This window comes from Ambystoma mexicanum, chromosome 10 (genome assembly GCF_040938575.1).
Source record: "Ambystoma mexicanum isolate Mex_15411 chromosome 10, UKY_AmexF1_1, whole genome shotgun sequence".
Taxonomy (NCBI): Eukaryota; Metazoa; Chordata; class Amphibia; order Caudata; family Ambystomatidae; genus Ambystoma; species Ambystoma mexicanum.
In genome coordinates, this window is record NC_090932.1 from 686,160,684 (window position 1) to 686,185,945 (window position 25,262).

The 25,262-nt window shown below is 49.4% G+C and overlaps 1 protein-coding gene across 1 annotated transcript in view; it reads right to left on the bottom strand.

Annotated features, from left to right (window-relative positions):
• Positions 1-25,262, bottom strand: part of ATP1B3 (ATPase Na+/K+ transporting subunit beta 3) — a 434,039-nt gene that overhangs the window by 109,355 nt on the left and 299,422 nt on the right. Inside the window, exon 5 of the mRNA XM_069618280.1 lies at positions 13,000-13,050. Within this exon, the coding sequence (XP_069474381.1) occupies positions 13,000-13,050 (51 nt within the window). The remainder of the gene's footprint in view (positions 1-12,999; positions 13,051-25,262) is intronic.

Sequence of the window (25,262 nt, forward strand, 5' to 3'; positions counted from 1 at the left end):
ATCCTCAGTTAAAAAAACGAAACAAAAACAAAAAGTTAAACAGTTACACTTCACTTACAACCTGTCTTTCTCCTTTAAACCAATCACTGAGCTCTGGGTCATGCTGCCCCAATCAATGACTGCCTTCTCCTTAAACCCCTCTAGCAGCCATCTTCAGATTTGGTAACCACGTAAAGTGGCAGTATGACCAAGAAGAGACGCAGAGGGACAGGAGGGAGGGTTCGCATGCGAATCCATGCCAGACCCATGCTGGAGAACAATAGTTACAGGTAAGGGAACTTGTTCCTTCTCCAGCATGTGGTCTGGCATGGATTTCCATGCTCATGAATAAAGACTATGTAGCAGTACAAAATTACACAACCACAGGAGGTGGCAAGGCTCAACAGGAGGAATTACTCTTACCTCCGGAACAGGCTCACCTTCAAGCGAACCGGTTGTGTAGCACTGCTTCGCCGACCCTGGACTCCTCCCTGCAATCCCTTCCCATGGTTCACAGGACCAAAGTTCACGAATAGTTGAGGTCTTCTGGAAACTTTGTGCGTGCCACATAGAACTTCAGAGCACGAGCCACATCCAGCGAGTGCAAAGCCCTTTCAGCCGGCCATGAAGGTTTAGGAAGAACACGGGCAACACCAAAGGCTTGTTGAGGTGGAATTCCGACAGAACCTTTGGCATGAAAGAGGGGTGCATCTGCAGCACCACCCTTGTGTCGTGAAAAGTCAGATAAGGCTGCTTGCAGGATAGGGCCTGGATCTGCCCCTCCACCCCCTTTGCAGAAGTGATAACCACGAGGAAAGCAGTTTTCTGAGAGGGGCCTGATGCATAGGCTCAAAGAGAGCCCCCGTGAGTCTAGTCAGTGCCATGTTGAGTTTCCACACCGGGGCCAAAGCCTTCACCGGCGAGAACGATCGTAACAGTCCTTTGAGGAACTCCTTGACGAGATGGTGGGACCACAGAGCAGACAGTCGCAGAGACCTGGTGTAGCGGGAGATAGCCATCAGATGCACCTTGATGAGAGGCGTACACCAGCCCCGCCTTGGCCAAGGAAACCAAGTACAGAAGAATCTACGGGGCCGTGACCCTCAGTGCGACACGCTTCCACTTGTGCTGTAGCACTGAGTCGATGCTGCTATGGCCCTGGCAAGGACCTCCCTGCAGTCCGCTGGTAACTCGTACCCTCCGATAAGGCTGCAGGAGCCAAGCCTTCAAGTTCAGTGATCCTGGGTCGTGATGCAGGATTGCGCCTCCTATGGTGAGCAGATCCGCGACCACTGTAGCTTGACCCAAGGTGACGTTGACAGGCTAAGGTACCAAATCTGTCTCGGCCATGCCGTTGCGATGAGGATCATCCTGCATTAGCCCCGCTTGAGTGCATTGATGACTTGCAGCAGGAGAGGCAACAGAGGGAACGCGTACAGTAAGAGGCCTTCCCACAGGAAGGAAAATGCATCCCCCAAGCGCCTCGGCTGGTGGAACCTGATGGCAAAAGGCATTTGGAATTCATCGCAAACAAATAAATCTGGGGCCTGCCCCATTTGAGGAAAAGGATGTCCACTTGAATTTGTCAAAGCTCCCACTCGTGGCAAGACCGCAGCTCCCTGCTGAGGGAGTTGGCGATGGTGTTTTTGACTCCCGCCAGGTAGAAAGGAACGAGGTACTTTCCTGGGCGAAGGCCCAGTGCCACAAGTCCTGCCCCTCTCTTGAGTGCACTGGGGAGAGCACTGGGCAGAGCCTCACCCCCTCCCCTTGAGGGACGGAAGGAACGACTCGACGGCCCAAAACACTGCCTGCAACTCCAGTACATTGATGTGGAGATCCTTCCCCTCCGGCTGCCATAGGCCTCTGGCGTGGGGACGTCTGGTGTGGGCTCTCCAGCCCTCCGGAGAAGAGTCTGCGGTGACAGTCTCCTGGTGTGGGAGCCTCTGGAAATCCATGCACCCAGAGATGTTGGAGTGCACGCCCAACCACCTTATCGCTCAACATCTTGTCTAATCTTGTCGGCGAAGCTTCCGGACACCTGGATCCACCGAGTGGCCAGGAATTCCTGAAGGGGGTTGCATCCGCAACCTGCAAAGCCGGATTAGATAAATGCACGATGATGTCATGCAGAGCAGTGACTTGATGGTCCTCACTGTAGCAGTCTTCAGTGGCAAAAGCTGTTGCACCGTGCCCAGCATGGACGCTATTCTCTCTTCTGAGGGGGCCACCAGGCAGAAAACTGTTGAGCCTGGCCCCCAGGAACAGCACGTTCTGTGATGGTATCACGCAGGGTTGTGGCTAGATGGAGTACCCCAAATCCGTCAGTAGCCCGACAGTCCTCTGTGTGTTCGACGGCCACCTTGCTTGGCTCGGATAAGCCAGTCATCGAGGTACGGGTACACATGTATCCCTTGTACAAGCAAGTGACCCCGCCACTGGTGCCAGGCACTTGGTAAACACCTTGGGCACCGAATTAGACCCGATAGCTAAGGCCTTGAATTGATAGTGCTTTCCCAGCACTACTAAGCGCAGGAATTTCCAAAGTTTCTCGTGAAATTGGAACATGGAAGTAAGCATCTTCCAGATCCAGCGACGTCATTAAGTCTCTTTCCTCCAATTAGCCGAGCATGTGCTGCAACGGGAGAGCATCCTGAATTTTTGGGGGTAGGGGGAGGGTCTGACTTAAGGTATTTGTTGAGATGCTGCAGGTCTACAATGGGCCTCCAGGCCCCAGAGCCACTTTGGAACCAGCTCAATCGTCCCTTTTCTTATCATGGCCAGTAATTCCTGCAGGAGCTGAGGGATGCGCTGCTCCTTCCAGGCCATCGGCATCATGGACACTTTCATTGGAATTCCAGAGTGTGTCCGTAGGCGAGTGTGTCCAGCACCCATCGGTCGGTGGCGATCTTTTCCCACTTGCTGACGAAGCCTGCCAGCCGGCCTCCCACTTGGGTGCAAGGGTGGCGGCCCAACGTCCAGGCCGGTTCAATCTTGCTTAGGGGCCTGCATGCGGCCTTGGGAACAATGTCGTCGGCCACCTCCGGAAGCCTTCGAGCGGCCCCGGTAGGCCACCTGGGTCATGAAACGGGAGGGCTGGTGGTACGAAGAGGATCCTCTGCTGAAACCCTTCAATGACCTGCCAGATTTCCCTCCTTCGGCACGAAAGGGACGATGTTGCTCAAGAGTGCCAAGGGCTCGGGACGTCTCGGTCTTAATGGCTTGCAATGATTCGGGCCATGTCCAGCGCCCTCGTCTGAACTTCCTGGCGAAAGTTGGTAGCTTTCAACCAGTCACGACGAAGGAGGCGACACCGTTCCCCATCTGTTGGAACCCAGTGTCCGCGATGTCCAGGGCCAAAGTGCTGGCATGGTTCGATGCCACCTCACCCTCTTGGAGGATTTCAAGCGCCTCAACCAGTTTGTTGCTCAGGAGAAATTCCAGCAGCGTGGCCATCTTACACCACAGCACTGCAAGCACGTTCGCTGTTTTTGCAGAGTAGATCACTTTCCTACCCATAGTTCCAACTTCTTCCCCTCGCTGTCTGGAGGGATTAGGAGACTTCCTCACAGCCACCAAGACCACAGAGTACGGGGAGGGCTGCAACCATAGGCACTTTGGTGCGGACTCCGGCACACAGTACTTCTTTTCCAGGCTGTCCCTCTTCATCAGGTCCGAGGCCAGGTTTCTCATCAGTGCCAGGCCCTCATCCCAAACATTGTCCAGGAGAGGCACCGGCATAATGGTCAAACTCTTGGCCTCACGTCGTTGGTAAAGGAAACATTCCTTCTTTGTTTCTTCTGGCTGGACAAGCTCAGACGCCCGGGCTACCATGGCATGGAACAACTCCATCTGGGGAGAAGCCCTCTGCGGCGGAGAAAAGCTGCGATAGCCACGTCCGCAGTCGCTATGTCCGTCCATTGCCTCACCCTGAATTTTTTTGCACCCCGAGGGGTCTGTCTCTGTCTTAGGGATGGCATCCTTTTTTCCAGCATTCTCTCCACCAGCTTGGCCGAGACCTCCCACCGCGGGGGGGGAGAGCCATTCTTCGTAGAGGAGCTGGAGCAATGACTGGAGATGGAGGCAGACAGTGAATATGAGCGCGCCATGCTCATCAGACTCACTTGTGCGGTGAAACAGACTTGCAGTGCTTGGCCTGGTCTTCGGCCCCCACGGATGGAGCACCCTTAAAGGACTAAGAATCCTGCTCCTCGGACCGGCCGGTTCTGGGTGAGGCATGCCCCTGCTTGCCGCATGGGGTAGAGATCTTGGCATTGGGCCACGGCGAGAACCTACTGTGACGATCCTTGACTGTGCGCTATGAGAAACCCAGGCAGATTTCCCAATCTGCTTCCCTGTGGTCCGGATGGAGACAGAGGCTCTGGGAGCGTTTGTCCTCCACAAACACGTTCCTCAATCCGCAGCTGGAGCAGAGCCTGAAGAGAGCCTCCCTCCTGCTCCGACAAGGTCCGGTGTGCGGTGTAGGCCCAATGGCCTTATGGAATCTTCGATGAAACTGTCGAGGTGCCTGTTGAAAGACGCCGACAAACGGACCCTGCGTGTTGGGCAAAGGATCGAAAGAGCACACAGGCTCTACTTGAAAAAAATAGGAACTTTTTAATTGAAAAAGCACGAAAATGTAGAAAAGCGTGGAACAAAACACGGGGACTCCCAACTGTGGTAAAAATCTGAAGATGGCTGCCAGAGGATGGGCTTAAGGAGAGGACAGTCATTGGCTGGGGGCAGTATGACCGAGAGCGCAGCAATTGGTTTAAAGGAGGAAGACAGTTTGTAAGTGAAACTTTCTTTTTCCGAGGATTCCCGGCCTGACAGGGAATATTCATGAGCATGTGAATCCATGCCAGACCCATGCTGGAGGACATCCATTTATAAAGATTAGTATTTTTCTTCATTTCAAGTAGGTCTTGTTGGCAACGACTGGTGGGTGTTGTCTTCAAAGCAGGGCATGAGGTGTCCAACATTGTTAGTGAGAAAAGTTACTTGAACTCAAGAAATAATCAGAAGAGGTTACCTATCTCGAAGTGCACGGACAAGGTGTAACATTTTTGGCAACTAGAGCTTGGCTTCATACAAGCAGAACGTGGGAACAGTGGAGTAACTTTGCTGAAAATGTTGGGGGGGAACATGACCTCTGAAGAAAAGGTGCCCCAGCCAAATGAATGGGGACAAAATGGTGTGCCATGAAAGTTGGGGGGACCAAACACCCCTGTACCCCCCTAAAATTACGCCCATGCGTGGGAATATGCTGAAATTAAAAATCAAGACATTTATGGTACAAAGAAATGTCACAATGGCAGCCAATATTCCAACATGAAATAATTACCAGGTTTCCAAATGTTTCTCACAAGAATATTTAGCCAAAGCATCACAATGGGCCATTTGAATATAAGTAAATCCGGTAAAGACTGAATTAGTCCCAAGGAAAAACATTTTGCATGTAATGTATGAAAAGCCTCATCAGCCTTGCTAGCAGGCTTTTGGCCGATTACTTGTAAGGAAATGCTTATTTAATAGAAGCGAGACACCATTGAAGGAACTAAACAAGGTATAGGAGAAAGTGCCTCATTTCCTCTGTAAAATTCTAGGATGCCAGAGCTAGCCGCAACACTAGTAAAAGCTTAAACATTGCTCCACTATAGGAACTAAGTAATGCAGCATGTCTCGATCTTCAAAACGTAGGCAAATTAATCCTGGTGGATGAATGCTGAAAACCCAATCTCACACGTAAATATGGTAGAGTTATTAAAGTTACTCACCGTAGTGACTAGAGTGCTCATAGTCCCCTTCCCTCCATCCAACATGGGGACTGTACCGGAACCTTTGGAAGTGAAAAACTGAGTTTCCCCATTAAATTTAGTATAGCGCAGGGGTGCAGCCACAGGAACGATGCACTGAGGCCAAGCCGTTCAGCACCTTACCTCAGTCACACTTGAACACATTGGAGGCTTAGATACCTGGCAACGCTTATTACATATTCGGCATTGGCATACTAGCCGGGGAGGGCGGATGGGACATATGAAGGAAAGGGGACTACAAGTACTCTAGTCACTGCTGTAACTAGAATTAGTCATACGTCCCTTCTTTCCTCCATCCTTGTGGGCGATTCCACCGAACAAGATAGGGTGGAGCTGTGCTAACCTCATATCTAGGACGAAGCAAAAAGGTTCTTCAGAACCGCCTGACAAAACTCTGCATCGCACCTGGAGCTGGTGTCTAGTGATTAGTGCTTACAGAAGGCAGACGGAGTGGCCCAAGTAGCCGCCTTGCTGATGACATCCCAAGAAGCAGGTCTCTGAAACAGGATGGCCATGGCCTAGGCCCTGACCGCATGGGCATGAATCCCATCAGGAACAGGTCTGCCCATGGCTGTGTATGCCTCCGAAATGGCCTGAACCATGCAACAGGCGATGGAAGCCTTGGAAGCCCGAGAGCCGGGGCAGGGAGCCCCTAAAAGTCACACACAAAGCCCAACTTCCTGAAGGATTTTTTGTGTGGAAGAGATAGAACTTGAGGACCCTCTTGAGGTCCAGGGAATTTAGGGCCCTCTATTTCACTGAATCCGTTCTTACCGAACCCGTAAGGCAGATTTCTTGATGCAGGTGAAAAGGAGAGACCACCTTGGGCAAGAAGTTTGGGTGTGTGCGCAAGATGACCTTATCGTGGTGAAGGGCTCGAGGTCAGAGCCACCAGTAAAATTGTCTTTACATGTCAACAAGGGCCATCGGTTCGAAAGACTTGCGCTGCAAAACTGCAACTACATCGAGGTTCCATATCTGGTGGGGTTTATGCACTGGTGGAAAGAGCCTAGACAACCCCTCACAGTGGGCCCTAACCACCAGGATTGCCAGACATGCTCAGAGGAATTCTTGTAAAGCCCCAATGGCTGCCAAGTAAGTGCAGCAAGTAGCCATCTGAACTCCAGAATGTGCTAGGTGTGCTGAAAAGGCCAGTAAGTCATCCAGAGAACAGGATCAAGGCCCTGTCACAAGCCCCAATGGCAGAACCTAGTCCATTGACCCTTACACTGGCACCAAGTCTAGGGCCTCCTGGTTTGCTGAATGATGTCGGAGTTGTCATCTGAAAATGGAGCATGTTAAAGCCTCAGCTCGTCAGGAATCGGGCCGTCAGCACTAGCCGTTCAGATGTTCCACCACCTCGCCCTGCTGCATCAGGAATCCCCTGCTGGAGATCGGACGGTGGACAGGAACCAGGGTCATTGGGGACAATCAGGATGAGCTGAAACCCACCGACGCCAGAAACCTGCGGCCAATCTGTTGGAGCAGAGGGGTGGGAGGGAACGCATTACACCTGTGGCAGTGCCAACAGATATGGAAGGCATCTCCAAGAGGACCCCGCTCCCCCATCCTGGCCATGAAGCAAACTGGGGGCACTTGGAATTCAGAGGGGATGCAAACCAATCGAGTTCTGCAAACCCCCCCCGGATGCTGGAACACTCGTAGGTGTTGAATCACAAGTGGCTCAGCTGGTCTGCTTTTGCATTTCTATCCCCTGGAGTTGGACTGCTGAAATCCAAACTCCCTCCATCAGGGCCCATTCCCAGATCGATACCACCACCATACAGGTGGGGTGGGGTGCCACCCGGATTTTTCAAGAAACAAGCTAGTCAAATTGTCCACCCTGAACCGAACAGACCTGTTGCAGATGAGGGGCAAAAACACCATGAGGGCCAGTCCCACTGCCCTGAGCTTGAGCAGACGGATATGCAGGAGGGCCTCCATCCTGTACTTCGGGCCATGAATCGTGTAGCCGTGCAGAGTATCCCCCCCCAGTCCGAAAGAGGAGTCAGTCGTCACGACCAGGTTAGGCTCTGGTTGGGTGAAGGGGGCTCCCACTGAAACATTGCCGCGGGGCCCGAACTGTCCTGCCCTGGGACTGGATTTCTGCCCTGGTTTTGTCAGGATGGCCAGGGACTTGGAGGTTTTATCAGTGACAAATTAGAAAGGTCTACGCCCTCTAAGGGCAGATCCAGGATCTGCTCATGCACATCGGATGTAAACGTAGTGGCGTGCATCCAGTTCATCCTAATCTCGACCCCAAGGCAAAGCCCTCTGTTGGCTGTGTTGATGTAGGAGACCAAAGAATCCAAGAGGTCCTGTGCAATGGCCTGGGCATTCGCCAGACCAGCCTTGAAGGACGCTTGCTTGTTCTAAGGGAGATCAAATAGTAATTCCCCAAGTTGCCACAAGAGCTTCTGGGTAGTTATAGCAGTGTTGGCTTGCCGCAGATGCAGTCCTGAGATGGAATAACAGTGCTTTCTCAAAGACTCGAGGACTTTGTCCTCCTTGGAGAGACAACTGGAGGAGGCTGGAGGAAGATGACGAACAAGATACTTTCTTACCTGGTAACGTTCTATCCATGGTATGGTCCGACGACGTATTCCATATCTATGACAGGTAATGTCCGCAGCACAGCTGTGGACATTACCTGTCAAAGATATGGAATACGTCGGAGGACCCAATCCCCTCGAAAATTGTTTAGAATACAAGAAGGCCGCAGCCACCGCTGAAGAATGAGGCTGTGGGTGGGAAGGAGGAGGATTGGCTCCTCGTCCGGCAGCCTAAACCTGCTGTCCAACTTCTTGTTCATCTGGCCGTTGGCCATGGGTTTCTCCCAGACCTTTTGCGCCACCTGCAGAACATCCTTCTGGAGAGGAATGGCAGAAGGAAACATGGCGCGTTTCCCAGAGACCTCTGCTAGCACCCCGAGGGGCTTCCTCAGGCAGAACCCCCCCCCCTCCCAAGAACTCTGCCAGACCCTGAAGGCTGTCAAGAAAGCCTTAACAGATGCCAAGGGTTCATCGTCCTCATTGCATCCCCCCCCCCCCCTCTCATCACAGAGAGGCACCTGGGCCCTGGGACACAGGTGCCAGTGCACCCCCCCACCCAGGCCCAGAGCCGCAGACGAGGAACCGGCAGCACTGGAGGAAAGGGAGGAGTACCCAGAGGAGGGGGCCAGGGCGGTGCCACCTGCGGGATGACCACCATGTCCCTCAGAAGACTTCATCTGAGGGGAACACAAGGAAGAAGCGGTACTCCTAAGCTGCCAGGTCCCTAGGGGCCCGGCCCAGGCGATGGACTGCCACTCCTGGTCAAAGCACAGAGGCACCTGGAGCGTGTAGCCATAAGGCTGTGATCAGTAGATGGATCCCTGAGGGGACAAGAAGCCAGCACAATACGATCCACTACCGCTTACAGAGGGAACGTGGCCGGATCCTCTTGCAAAGCCTATTCGATGGGCAAACTCACTGGCGCACCCCGAGCCAGATCCAAGATGGCCGCTGGCTTGGCACGCTGCACCACGTGCCTCTGCCATTTTGAAACCTTGCGGGGTGCCCTGGGTGGGAGGGTGCAGAGGCCATGAGCCAAAAGAGGCCTTAGACACGGGAGGATACAGAGATCACTCTGGTAGGTGCTGAGCCCTCAGCTAGATGGCCGTAAGACAGAACGCCCTGAATCACTACCTCTGAACGAGCTCTGGTAGGCTGGACGCACTCCGCACCTGTGCCGTTAGCCGTGCCGAGGTCAGACTCTTGGAGGTGGCATTGAGAACAGGATGAACTTGGTCGTCCTTCAAGGACAGTTTGGAAGGGCCCCCAAGCCCCTCAACTTGGGAGCCAGTAGCCAGGACTGACTCAGGTCTGTCCCTGGAGTGCCTGAAAGAGCGCCCGGGCCCCTCTGCTTCGGAGCCGGTAGCCTTAGAAACCTCGGGCCTGCCAGGGCCTGAATTCGAGGAACCCCTAATCCGTGGGAACTCCAGGGAAGGAGTTGCTGTGCTGAACAGAGGGCTTGTCTTGATGAGAGGTCCTGGAGATGAAGCCCTTAAGGTGGGGAGGAGGAGAAGTGTGAAAGATCTCCCTCCACTGCAACAGATTCTTCAATGCCCGGTAACCATAGCGCTGCAAACCGAAAATGCGTCCCAGCGGTGGTCGGGCCCCAGACACTCAAGACAGAATGCATGGGGATCCGAGGCCGCAAACAGCAGTCACATGAGGCACATCTCATGAATCCTACTGCGGCCCACATGTGCCAGCGGAAGTGAGGCACAGAAGGGAAGTTCAGATTGGAAAAAAAAAACTGGGAAAGGCTCTGTGCTGGCTACCAGGTCCGACACCGTCCGTGGGAAAGAGAGACTGAGGTGAGGTGCAGGAGGGCGGGGCGTTCCCACACCAAAGGCCGCGCCCCTGCACGCTATACTAAGTTTAAAGGGGGGGGGGCAGTTTTTCACTGGCAAAGGTTCTGGTACCATCCCCATGTTGGGACGCCCTCAAGGATGGGCGAAAGGGGACGGGATGTATGAGGTGGTTCTCAATTGGATGCAAGTATGCTGTGGCACACTGGCTGCAGAGCCTTTTCTACTCTTGGCACATAGCCCAAGAGATCTGTGTCTACTCTTCAGTAAAAACTTGTGGGGCGTCCAGCTTGACGATTCGCTTAACATGGCCCGCCAAATCATCCACCCCCTCAGCAGCCTATGCCACAAAACTCATCCAAGCTAGTAAACAGTTCCTAACTTTAGATAATCGACTCATGGCTGCCCTTGCCCTCATGGGATCTAAGCTGGAGTACTGCAATGCCTTGTGCGGCACGTCTGGAAAAAAAAAAACCCTACAGGTTCCAAGAGTCCCAGACAATGCACTCTGTGCTGCCTTGACCTGAAGAACTATGACCACATCTCTGAAGCTATACGACCTGTCCGCTGGCTCCCAGGCCGCAAAATAATTACATTTAAAAATACTCTCTATCCCACACCATTGTCTGTGAAGCGATGCCCCTTTATACCCAACGCAAAAATGTACCACTTACACGCCTCTCAGACCCCTGAGACCCATCTACAGTCACTGTCTTGTCATGCCAAGATTCAGACAAAAGAGTGTTCAAGTCTCCTGGTGGTGGTCCTCTGGAACAACCCAACTCTCCCTCCAAGCCGTTCTGGAAAAAACTCAAGACTTACCTGTTTAAATAATACTGTTCCTAACAATACACATTGTCTAAATTAGTGCCTACATGCCTGTGGGCTTTGTGCGCTGCTAGAAATGTAAAAATAAATAAAGTACTCAGACAATATCTTTGCCTCCGCTCCACTGCTCCACTTTGTCTGTGCCAGCCCGATCCATCCATCCTAAAGTATGAAAACTACAAGATCTCAGGAGTCATGCTGCCAGACAGTGATGAATTATAATGTGAAGCCCTCAAAACTGCTGCAGCGGCTGTGTACCATGGTTGTCTTGCAAGCATTGGTGCCACCAAGGTGCACACCTCAACTTGCTGACCATTCTTAGAGGACTAGCTGGAAAAACTTGAAAGAAATGGGAACACCAATGAATCGAAAGCCTTCATTAGACTCCAGATGATGGAACCCAGAGGACCAATCAATCCACACCCATATGACCCAATCTATGGAAATCTTACTGTAAATGTTGTGACAAGTCCCCATACATGGTATTGTTAATCTTTAAGGTAGTATGCTGTGATTTTATTATGCTCTGGATGGTTAGCCATTAGTGGTGTAGGCTATTGTGGCCTCAAACACTGCTGGTCCATCCTCCATATCATGGCAGAAAAGGAACAAGCGATAGACTTCAGATTTGTTCAACATTTCAGTTAAAAAAAAGAATTCCTCATGGCGACCATACACGTATCCAACTGAGTGATTTACCACCCGTCATGAGACCATAAATTGTCGCAGCATCTGGAGGGGACGCCAGCAGTACGTATGCTAGAGTATCCATTGGAGTTCTCCGGCGCTACCATAACACCAAAATCACTGCATATTCGTGAGCAAATGCCCCAATGCAAAAGTGATGGAAATAGTGGTGACAGTACCTCTTCAGACCCAGGCACCGCAGCAGAGGGAGACACTGCTGCATCACCCTCCCAAAAAATAATAATCTTACCCATTAAAGTTGGACTGACAGTGTCCAGCTTCTTCTCCAACTGATCTTGAGAAAAGGCCTGTCTGCCTGGTAAAAATGTCACTGACAGTGGGTAGCAGCAAGGATAGGTTTGCGGAGCTGTGGAAACAATGAGACCATGACCAATAATGGACCTGAAAGGCTGTGTCATCCTCAATTACAGAGAAGACCTCAACTAAGACATTCCTCAACTGTGTTCTATGCCTCACCAGCAGGGATGGACCTTTCCAAACTGCAACAAACTAAGATTCTCCTGATCCAACCAGCAAACACCAGCTGCTCTGTAGACGGCAGCCACTCAGACCACACCAGTATTTTTGCCATCAACCCTTCCAACTGCAACAGCACCACCAGTGTGTGCTTGCGCCTTCATAGATTGCTCAGAGTGTGCCTGAACAGATACATTTCAACTAGCTGAGGATTTCAAGACGCTCGAGGGAAATTGACCCGCCAGTGACCTTTACGATGCCCAGGAATAGATCATTCTTTGATGGAGTGCTTTTTCTTGGCTTTTCTCCTCTGTTTTTCGGGTTTCTGACCTCTGGGCCTATGCCTACGGGCCAAGACCTTTGTCCTTCCTTGTAGACAAACCTTGAGACAATTCGTTAGAAATATACATGTATGAATGCTTGCAGTAAAAGCAAAATTAATGGTGATCCTTCAGAAACCTATTTGCTCCAATTCTGGTAAGGTGAGATTTCTACCACCAGACAATGGCCCTGGAATACAGCAGTTGCTCAGAAGAAACAAATTAGCCCTGTGAGCCCTGCCATGGACTGCAAGCAAGGAAAATAGTTTCCAATAAGGTCAGGGATAAATAACCAAGGAGGAGCATGCAGCAGCTTTGTCTACCAATAGGCAGCACAGACATTATTAAAACTATGTGTTTAGAGCACAGGTTGCCAGCATTTTGGGGTAATACTGCAGTGGCTATGCAAGTGTCCTGAACGTGGGAAAGATGTATATGATGCCATTACATAAACATACTAGTGGATATATACAAAGGTTTGCCACTCATAATTTTGGTTTAATGAATCAAAGCAATATAGTAGCTACTACTTTATGCTCACCTTTATCGTACAGTTGATGTGGGGATTCCCTTCTGGCTTTAATCCAATTATCTGGAATGAGAGAAAAAAAAAATAAGTCGGCCTTCAAAATCCATTTGACAATAAGTGGTTACTATAAATAGTTCAAGAATAAAAGAAAAGTAATGATAAACTGGCATTCTCCCTACAAGTTACCCTGTGAAACGGCCAATAACTGCGATTTAAAAAGCCCCAAATCCAAGGCAGCCACAGATGCCTGAAACATTACCATTGAATTCGACAGGGATCAATTTTACAAATGTTCATTCACAACTATTGTCTAGGACAACCCTTTCAAAGCACAAGTTAATAATACACACACTGTTATTAAACAGTTTCAGATATCATAGGGTTAAACTGTTCATTGCAAGTGACAAATTCTTTGTGCGTTTAAAAATAAAAATGTGCACAGCGAAAATTACTCCCGTCGCAACAATATCCGCATTCGAGGAATCCCCACCTCAGTCACCAACGCTGCACTAGAGAGCGACGTCAAAGAACTGCTGAGGTTTATAATAATAACACTTCCAGACAGCGCCCCGCTTGAAATCGACAGAGTCCATCACACAGCGCCAAGGCAAGCATCATCTTCCCCTCCAGACGTCCTAGCCAGGATTCACTTTTTCAGGGTCAAGGAGGAGGTAATGAGAGGCCAGGTCCTCGAAGCAAATCACCTTTAGAGGGGCCAACATTGCGCTGTTTCAAGACCTCACAAGCATTACCCCCCAGAAAAGGAGAGCCCTTCGCAACCTAATGGAGTGGCTGCAAGAAAAGAAAATACAATACCGGTGGGGTCACCCCACATCTGTGCTTCGAGTGGGAGGGAACACGCAGGCAAATCCGTAACCCTAATGAGGCAGGCCAATTCGTGGGAATAAGATCCACAGATGAGGATTCCGATTCTGCCACTCTCAATCCGGCTCGCTGACACCCAGTCGCTGGTCTCGTACCGGCTCGCGTCGCAGGCCTCGGGCCCCCGGAAGCAGCATAATCCGGAATGATGGCCGGTCCTCACCTTCCCGCCGAAATCGGTCTGCCAGGTTTGTGACATGCGTCACCCGGAGTCCCCCGGTATCATGCACTCTCCACTAGCTCTCCAGCGCTCCCATCTCACCAGGGAGGGAGTGGGTCAGTACCCGGCATCCGGGGGGGGGGGGGAGTCACCCGTAGGCAGACATCTTAGTATACACGCCCAGGCCCATATTTGCTAAACGGCCCCCGAGCCCGTTGCTCTGCGACCCTGCAATCTTTTTCTTCCCCGGTGGGGTGCAACTTCCAACGACGGGGTCACCCAGTGATCCCATGAATGAGCTTTATGGTCTCATTCTCTCCGTTTTTGGGAGGGGGGGGAAGGGGAGTTTTGGGCCCGAGGACTGGTTAATTTCCTAAGGAGCCCCAGTTAATGGTTATAGTTCCATCCACAGACATCAGTAACGCAGCACACTCATACGCACACTTGGGAAAATCCCAAATCCTTGCAGCCCCTACACAGCCCGCCCATTCAGCTTAAGCCGCACTCCCACAATCAACAGGCTCGGACAACGCTAGAGAGATTCGTCTCCTCACCTGGAATGTCCAGGGTCTTAATTCCCCAAGGAAGCACAAATAGGTGGAGAATAGGTTGGCGGCACTAAATGGGGATCTAGTAATCCTCCAGGAAACCCACCTCTTGCCTGCCGACGAGCACTGTTAAATTCAACCGCTTTAAGCAGGGCTTCTTCGCCTCTAGCGGTGAGAATAAGCGGGGGTTGCGGTCCTCCTGAGCGACAGGTTTCCTCTGTCCAACCCTACCTTGAAGGGGGACCCCGCAGGCAGATACCGCCTCATCCGGGGACACATCGCAGAACAACCGATCACAATCGTGGGAATTCACGCCCCGAATGCTAATCAGGACAAATTCTTAGAAGAGTTACTCCTGTCGCTTCTAACTTTCGCCTCGGGTATCTCCTAATCGGGGGGGGACTTTAACATAGCCCCGAACCTCATAAGGGACAAGTTTCTGGCCCCATCCAATCCGGATATCTCCCAAGCCCTAGCCTTTGCCAGATTCAAAAGAGTCTGGCACGGGCGATATATGGAGGGTGACCAATCCTGATGCCCGCGACTACACATTTTTCTCAAACACGCACAGTGTCCACTCCCAAATTGATATGTTACTGGCCACTAGCACCTTATTTCCATGCTTTAGTAACATCGAAATCCACACAAGGATGGTATCTGACCATGCTCCAGTTTCAGCGTTGCTCTCTATCCTGGGGGGCCCCGACCTCCCCCCCCCTCCCAGATTCTGGAAGCTCAATGATAACCTGCTTCTAGATCAGGTGATTATGGGGGAGGAAAACCAGAACCCCGAAACCTCAATTGGGCTACTATGGGAGGCCATGAAGCCGGTAATAAGAGGGGCATTTATTAGCGCTGCCGCTGAACAGTTTACAGTCTCCAAGATCCACACACAAGCTCTGGATTCCAAAGTCTCCTCCCTAGAAAAAGAGCTTCAGACCCATTATTCTAGAAGAGCGGACAGGGAGCTAAAAAAGTCTAAAAGGGCGCTAGAGATGCACTGGGCCGCTCGCAACGCGAAGGCTCTGGCATATACAAAACAAATCTATTACCATAAAAGCAATAAGGCAAACAGACTACTAGCCTACAAATTGCGAAAGACTCACACCAGAAATAACATTTTAAGCCTCAAAGGGCCAGATGGGATAAGCAAATTCACCACCCCCGAGATTATCGAAATCCTAATGGACCACCACAAAGCGGTCATGCAAGGGCCACCCATATCTCAAGAGGCTAGAGCCCATCAGCAGCACTATCTGGAATCATTCTGCACCCCAGCTGTTTCTTCCCCATTGGACTCCCTAGAAGCACCGATCTCCGCAGAGGAAATTCTAGCCGCCATAAAATCACTCAAGAACGCCGCCCCAGGCCCAGATGGGCTGACTCCCAGGTTTTATAACTCATTCGCCCACATTCTTGCTCCACAACTAACTCTGCTATTTAATTCTTTCCTATCCACTAAAAACGTAACACGCTCCATGGCCGAATCAACCACCAAAAAGCCGGGAAGGACCCTGAATATGCGGTCTCATATAGGCCAATTGCCTTGATGAATACCGATGGGAAAATCTATTCCAAGGTGCTAGAGGCCAGACTGGGTGGGGTTCTCCCCGAGCTAATACACAAAGATCAAACAGGCTTTATCCCAGGCAGGGGGACCCATGATAATGTTAGACGAACACTAAACATCATTGAGTCCGCAAACAGAACGAAAACTCTGCTCCTTGTAATCTCCCTCGATGCACAAAGCGTTTGATCTAGTGAACTGGGACTAGGTTGGGTCCACGCTATCCCGTATGGGCCTCGGCCACAACTTTATAACTTGGACAATGGCAATTTATGCACACCCATCAACACAACTCCGAGTCAATGGGAGGAAATCAGCATGCATCCCCATATCCAGAGGGACCCGTCAGGGGTGTCCGTTGTCGCCCTTAGTGTTCGCCCTGTCAATGGAGCCTTTCGCCGCGAGAATCCGCCTCAACCCAAACATCAAGGGTGTCACAGTGGGCGGGACTGAACACAAAGTGGCGCTTTACGCCGATGATGTTCTTCTATCACTGATCCGGACAGCTCACTGCAACCTATACTCGAAGAATTAGAAGCATTCGGGGCAGGCTCTGGGTTCAGGGTAAACTATGAGAAGTCCTCAGTCCTCCCGATCAACCTTCCAAAGCACCAGGGAAGCACCCTATGCCCCGATTTGCCAATTCCATGGGCTAATGTCACACTGGAATACTTAGGAGTCCAAATCCCCAAATCTAGCACATCTACAAACATAACTTCCTGCATTTATTCAAAACGCTCCGCGCAGACCTGAAACGGTTGAGTAAGCAGGAGATCTCATGGCTGGGCCGGGCAGCGGCGGTGAAAATGAACTTACTCCCTAGAGTGCTTTACCAGTGCCATGCGCTCCCAACCCGGTTCCTGAAGCGGACCTTGCCTCCTTGCAACGTGACATTATGAAATTCATCAGGGGGGGGGGTGTGGGGGGGGGAGACCCCGCATAGTCAGGAAAATTATGACTTGCAGTCGTCAGCTGGGTGGACTGGGGGTCCCAGACATTTCCAGATATCGGCGTGCGGCTCAACTTGAGCATGCCTTCGTATGGACTCGCACCGTGGACCGCCCATCTTGGCTACAACTGGAAGAAGCGTGGTGCAAGTCTCCCCTGCCTCACATCCAGCCCCGGAAAGCCACCCCCCCCCCCGCACTGAGCCCGCTTCCAGCAACACGCTGGATAATTGGAGAGCCACGAATAGGAAATGGGGCATCAAAAGCTCACTGGGCGCATTAACCCCAATCTGGGGCAACCTGGGTTTCTCCCCCGGCCTCTGCATCTGCAGCTTCACCAAATGGCTGGAGGGCGGCCTTCATAGAATCTCAGACTTCCTAAAAGATGGCCGGCCGCTCTCCTTTGAGGACTGCAAGGCGAAGTTCAACATCACCAAGGAGACGCATTTCCGCTATACACAGACCCGTCACTGGATCTCGCAGTGCATCGTCAGAGAGCGTGGCTCCAGGGACCTTACACCCCTCGAACGCTCACTAACCTCATCTCCTCCAAGGGGCAAGATCTCCACCCTCTACAAACTCTTGGAGAAATTCAACCCGGAATTGAAAGAAAGATACATGCTGAATTGGGAAAGCAACCTGGGGCGTTCCCTGGAGCCAGATGCTTGGGACAAAATTTGGACTAGACTCCTCAGGAGCACTCAATGTGTTATTAATAGAGAAGGGGGATATAAAGTCTGCTTCAGGCACTGTATTACTCCAGTACAGCTGCATAAAGCAGGCGTGCGGCCCTCACCGAACTGTTGGGAGGGGCTGCCCGCGGAAAGGATTGCTTTTCCACCTCCTATGGGACTGCCCTAAGCCGGCACACTATTGGAAGGGAGTCCGGACACATGTTAGAGCAATCACAGGCCTCAATATCCTGTGAGACCCCGGCATCATCCTGTTGGGAGACTCGGGGGGGGGGGGGGGGGGGGGGACCTGCCGCTGTCGGGAAACGCGGCCTGTCTGTGCACACACTTACTATTGGCGGCCAAGATAGCCCTTGCCCGTCTCTGGAAGCATCACAAGGCTTCCTCCATTCTGCTATGGTGGGCTAAGTGTTGGGACATTGTCATAGCGGAAAGATTCACAGCACTCCGCCTGGGCAACCTTAATCCTTTCCAAAACACCTGGGCCCCATTCATGGACTATGCAGACCGCTATCCGGCCCTCACACTAAAGACGCCAAGCGTCCGCTGGCTGAGCTGATTTGCACATGGAAGCCCCCCGCTCTAGCAAAGAGATATCCCCACCGCCACTGATTTTTCAGTCAAGCACTGCCGCAAATTAGTTCCGGGCAAACTTCCTTTGCTTTTTCTTTAGTTATTTTCCCATAGCCACTTTATCACTATAATGAACTGTGCCTTATATGCTTATGTCACTTCTGATGTCCGTTTGTTCAATCGTTATTTTTCCTTTGCTATTGATCAATAATGAATAAAATGTTTATTTTGGAAAAATAGACTTGTGCGAAAAGGAGAGCGCTAAAGAGAAGGGTTAATTTCCAACTTGCAAATGTTTGAAAATTAAACAATAAAATAAGCGAGTGGTACAATGTATCGGTTATTCTCCACTTTATTATGAAAATATAGGCCAGTGCAACAAAACAAAAAACGGCTATTTGTTAAACACTAGACGTATATTTTCAAAAGGCTTCACATAACTAAAAACATTTACATTCTCATGTATAGCATGGCTTTGTATATTGTAAATAGCCAGTGTTAAATAATTCTTCAAACATGCAACACAAAAACAGAAATCCACCTTATCGGAATGCGACAATGCATAGAGAAAATGCCCACTCATAAGGTGGTTGCACATGGCCTAATCTGAAGTTTGTGAGCAAATTGAATCAGTGGTAAAGTATGTAATGCGAATTAAAACTTAGCGGAGCTAGCGCGAGCAGTTCTTGAAATATGCAGATACAACCGGAAATTATTTGTGTTACGGGCAACAGTTGTTCCGTTATCTTAAGCAAGGTCAGTCACTAATAAGCTAAAATGGGAACTACTGGTCTTGTATGTTCTTGTTGAAAGGCAATCATGCATGGCTTTCACAGATGAATGTCAGTTTATTTGTACGCAGCCGAGGGGTTAACATTTCCATGTAAATGAACAGGGTGATCAGTGCAACCGATTAGATAATTAATGCTGATCTGCTGGGATTCAATTGCCTAACCCGAAAACAGGGGTGGAAGAAATTAAACTGACTGGGGGGGGGGGGGGTCTACTCCTTTATATACAATCTGCTTCACATTTAAAAGATCCACTTCCCAAAAAAACCCTGTAGGCTACATCACTGCAGCACCTAAAGGGGTTAGAGTTCGGAGGACAAGAGCTGATCCCATATGGACTGCCTTGGTTAACAGCAAGCAAGCACTTACTGTAATATATGGGCCAGAAAATGGGCACTTAGCCAATTATTCCAAACACCGATTCTGAATGCAAAAATACATTTGAGATGAAGTGCTTTGGAAAGAAGAAACAAACCACGTTCAGATGCCTTCACCCTGAGACAGTAAACTGCCAATGTCACTCTCTAGGCAAGGATTCACAAAGAGAATCTACTTTAAATGTCAGGCTGTCCAATTTACTCCCCATGCAGCTGAACCCATCTTTAGCTACCTATAGCTGTTGGATTCTGTTGGAGAGTATTCAGTATCAGAAGTGTCTCCCATTGATAGCATGCTTGGGCTTAACTCTGAATCACGGTGCCACTTAGGAAACTCCAGCTACATTTGTCCCCCCGAACCCTCTCTGCCATAGGACTCACGCATCAGGCGTGGATGATGGAGTCAGTTCCTTCATCCTTAAACAAGGTAGATGTTGAATCAAATGACACTTCTTTCATGTATTTTCCAATTATGTTTAACTGGACTGGCCAACTCTGGGGCTACTGTTGTAGAAGCACTTCCACTTGTAGCCCCACCATCATCTAGGTAGTGTGGGAGACACCAATGCTGAACTAATACAACAACCAAATCATTGATGCAGAGGCATCCCACCCAGTGCAGAACTTCTCCCCCTTTTCCACTATCCCTTATCTGATGGCCAAGTCGATGTTTTGCTCCCTGGATACTGTGTTTGCCACAAGGGACACCACCACGTTCCTTAAAGGATAGTTCCGGGACTTTTTTTTATTGTTCCTATGGTTCGGCCATGTGTTTTTAAGCATAAATCGGTAGATCGTAGAAAACATTCCTATGGACCTTACCCGACTTTTCGTCCATTAACGCACTCGAAATCAGCCGCCATTTTCTGATAATCCTATCATTTCCCCCCCATCGCCCTGGCTCACCTGCTTTTGCGGCACTAAATCAAATCCCCCGCCCCTGAGCCTGACATCAGCAGACGCGTACCGCCCATTTCCTAACGCCAAAGCACGTTTCGTGTCAACAATCGCTGCGCCTCAGCTAATGAAGTGTCGCCATGGAAATGGCAGGACGCCTCTTTCCTCAATAAGTATAAACACACCGTTTCACAACACACAGCAGCAGATTTTCGATTCCATTACCCTCTCTGTGTTACTTTGAGTATTCTGTGACTCGTTTCTGTGCTCTGGTCAGCTACCTTCGCCGCTTCTAGGCCTTGTGAACACCTGTACCATCTCTGTAAATTATTTTACTTTCTTTACCACACAATGGCTACAATAATGCCATATATGTACGAGCCCGAGTACACCGAGGAGGAACTACTGGAAAGGCAAGCACGCGAAAACGATGGGGATTCGGACGGCAGTTGGGAGGACCAGTCAACGGATGAAGAGCCTGGACCATGTCGCATGGACCACGTCTCCACCTGGTGCACGTGCAATCGGTGCGAGCTAATGCCAACTGAGGAGGGGAACTGCTGCTGCCGTGAAAATTCCGGGTGCTTGGCCTACATTTCGGAAGGCGAGCCAAGTCCGCAATGCATCACCGAGCTGCCAGAGTTCAGGGAAGCCTGCCTCTCACAGACCGTGTTGAGGATGATGATGGTGCTTATGCACGAACTTCGCGGCACTGTTCGTACGAGTAATCCGAGTAACGAGTAAGTATACTCTGGTTGTGATGTCAGTGATGCCACTACTATGTCATGGTCGTCTCCCACATATAAAATTACATCTACATATCATTCGAATGCATGTAAATTGGTTCCACATTGTGCATTTTCTAGATAGAATTTTTTTCAAAGCAGAATGACATTTTTTACCTGAATCGACAGTGATAAGAAAGTTTTGTCATTTTAACACAGTTTGCATCTTTCATTTTCACAGGTGGTACAGGCTGGTGGCCTATCGTTGCTTCACTTGGTGGCTTCACGGGAGGCTCGGACACCGCGTTCGGAGAGTAATACCTGCCTGTGCGGTACTTGCCATTAGACAACATTTCCCCAGCGACAGTGGACAATACCGCGGATTTTCCCTGGATGTGCTGCAACCGGAACTTTATCATGTGTAATGTTTATTATTTATGTTCAATTGAAATTAAGATCTAAAATAAAACCCAACATATATTTTAACAATGGTTTTGATTTTTTAAATGAATCTGGTGTGTCTCCATTGAATAGTCTTCCTGTGCCTTGTCTTGTCACACCACATGTCTCGTTGAACCCATATGCAGCAGACATACATATGTTATTTTGCGGGTTGGCATCAAGCCTCCCGGCCTTGCCTCCTCCCCCAAAAATACTTACCACACCACTTTGTTCAAGCGTTGGCAATAAAAGGAAGGCCGTTGGATTTTATTGACACAAAACATGGTTCTAGGTAAATAATCAATATGGTTGATCATAATAAATCATCCTTTTGGACACCGGGTACAGAGATGACCCCCTCTGGCCCGTGCCGCCTTGCCACCACAGGCCAGCCTGCTGCTGACTAACTGCCTAGGCATCCAGGGTCTCCAGGGTGAACTGCACCCATATATTCTCCTGGGAGGGTGAGGTATTTATAAACTCACCCCCTGCCTTCCATGTACTAGATCCTGCAGCCTGCCTCTTAAATGCAGTTAGATGGCCTCTCCTTGGTGAGGCCCTGCGGCAAACGAGTCTTGTCTGCACGACCACCGCCCCAATCCACCCCCCCGCCCTATCAAAGGCAGTTCGCACCGGGGTACTTGTGCTGGCAAGTGGAGCTGTCAGGGAGCGATAAAGGCCAAGAGGTGCCAAAGACCATGTACACTTCAAAGTGGTCTATAGAGCATGGGTTGTTGTTCCCATGTCTACCTCCAGACCCCGTGTCTCCTGCCAAGCATCCCCCTCACGCTGGACGCCCCCCTGCAAACCGCATAATGCCACGACATATACACGTCATTCATTCACAAACACACCCCTGTTTCGAATCCTTTATAACCCACTTCATATTTCTAATGAGCACTTCTTTGCGCTTTGCTAGTCAACCCGTGAAGGTGCTGGTTATCTGCTTTTCGTCTGTGAACTTCCGTGACCACTTCGAGGAAACTCCTCAGTTTGCAACCTATGAACTGCTCCCTGTTCTACGACAAGAAACTACTCTGATCCCTGCATCTAACTGTTTGTTCGTCAAGGTAATGCCATGTACCATAATCATTTTGCGTTCAATTTCTTTTCGTTCAAGACAGTACATGCAAGGAACTAGTCACATGTTCTGAGTCTAGTCAAATTATCTTTCTATTTTTTTTAAAGTTATTCAAATACTTATCCGCATGTGAATAATGTGTATAGTTCCAAGAACCAAAACGAACCTTGCATTGAACCTTTTATGTGTCATTTAATTTTTTAAAACATTGGTATTCATAGAGAATTGTTGATCTTTACTTTTCAGAACTTTCCACAATGCCTGCCTGTTCCATTGGCGGTTGCCCTTCGAAGACCCATAATAAATCTGAAGGTACTATAATGCATGTTTTCCCTAGGACAATAGATCAGATAAGAGAATGGGTGCGATATTGCGGATATCCACCGTCTGAGCTTGAAAGTAGAGTCCTAGAAGTCTTTGCGGTCAAGAGGGGTGATCGATACCGCATCTGCAGCAGGCACTTTACCTCTGACATGTACTCCACATCATTGCTAATAAAGAAGAACACACCCCGAGCGAGGCGAAAATTGCTCTCAACCGCTATTCCCACTCTATTCGTCCACATCCCTCCACTGGTGAGTCAAGTTTACGGATTTAGCTCTCGGCCTTGCGGTAGTGTGTAGCATTAGCTAACAATAATTTCCCCATTTATGTATCCACTCAATATGAAGGCGGAAGATTCTCCATCCGTGTCGTTATTGCAGTCATCAGCCACTTCAAGCGCCTATCGGGTAATCTTACTTGGCTATTCTGCCACTGACTTGTTTTAGGCATGTAAATCAATAGTTTTAATTTATCGTGTAATTTTACCTAATGGTACACCCTTGTACTCATCCTCTAGTCTTTGTTTTCAGTTATAATTATTGTTATCCAAAATAATGCAAGTACTGTCTTTCAGGGAGATGCTGAGGAGTCCAACGTATTGACGACTACCGTTGATGTCACTCAGATGCTCGAGGTACGTTTCCAGACAGTTCCATCGATGGAGATCATCAGATCTTGCATTCTTGTAGCGTGATTGTTACACACAATGTTTCTTTCGTTTTTAGCCATTGATATGTCCTTCTGTCGTCGCCCTCCTATGCGTCTTCTTTTTTCAATATTGTGTTCATTACTAATGAAAGTCCTATGTTTCAGGGAGTCGATGGAGCATTAGTCCAAGAAGGGGGAGCATGCAGTTACGGGTCGGCGCAACAGCTTGCAGAAGTGTGCACCGCAGTTACATCGTCCCTTGATGTTCTTATGCATTTCGAGGTATGGATACTGACAGTTCGATCAAGCGAAATCATATGACGTGATTACATCCGCTATACTTCCTTCTTTATTAACGCAAGTACTATGTTTCAGGGAGATGACGGACCTTCTTCTACAAGAACATCACCCCTAGTAGTTGATGCAGATCTCTGGGTGGTGACACTTCCAACGATCGAGCAAATCGAATCATATTTACATATCCATTATTTATTTTAGACAACTGATCATTTGTGCAGGTCTATTTAGATGAGCCGGTGACGCCTGCACAAAGTCTGTTCTTTTTATCAAAATAGAAAACCATACTAATGCAATTACTGTGTTTCAGGGAGTCACTGAAGCATCATCTTCAATAATATCATCAATGGAAGTCTATGAGGAGCCCGAGGTATGGATCTTGACAGTTCCATCTAACTAGATCAACTATGCGTGAATAATTGTCGTTTGAATGTTCTACACAAAGCGTTCATTCGTGTTTTGCTATTGAGATGTACGTGGGTATTTGTCCCCAAGTACATTTTGTGTTTTCGATATTATTATACATACTAATGAAAGTTCTATGTTTCAGGGAGTCGATGGAGCGTCAGTGCGTGATGGATGTGCTTATCATGAAAATATAGTCGTTGCAGCGCAAGAGGAAGTGGAGACATGCACACACGAGTCGGAGCAACAGCGTCCTGATGTTGAAGTTCGAGGCAAGAAAGTTTCAAAGAAAAGAAAGCAAAAGAAGGTTAGTGTCCTGGTCACTATATTATGTTGTTTTTCACTGTTAATAGTTCAATACTGTAAGTTGTGTTTAAACTGAACATCCCTTTTCCAATCTGTCCTCTAGTTGCGAGTGGGTGTACGAACTAGATCTACACAGACAGTGAAGCGAACGAGAGATGTTGCTTGTCAAACCTTTTGGCAGGGACTTGAGACTGGAGATGCATCGTGCCAATGGGAAGAATATGAAGTGATTGACAACGGAGCTATACCACATCCAGCCATTGATAGTGAATGTCCTCCTGGTAGTTCGGATGCAGTCGGAGATCAATTCACAGAATCCACACCCGCAAAAACTAAGACCGTGAGAAAGTTGAAGAAATTGTCTTATTCACCCATCGCCGGAGAAGGAACAGATGTTGCAATGGAAGAGGATGAAGTGGACTACAATGAAACACCATCAATATCACTGAACATAGCGGAAGACGATATCAGAGATTCTACCTTTCATGTGAGTGACATGTCCTCAACGTTACAGGCCGAACCAGCTGGGATGCAGAGTGACAATATAAGGAAAGAGGCCAAATTCATTGTATTCGATAGTTGTTTGATTGATATTATTCGGTTGAAATGTGGGC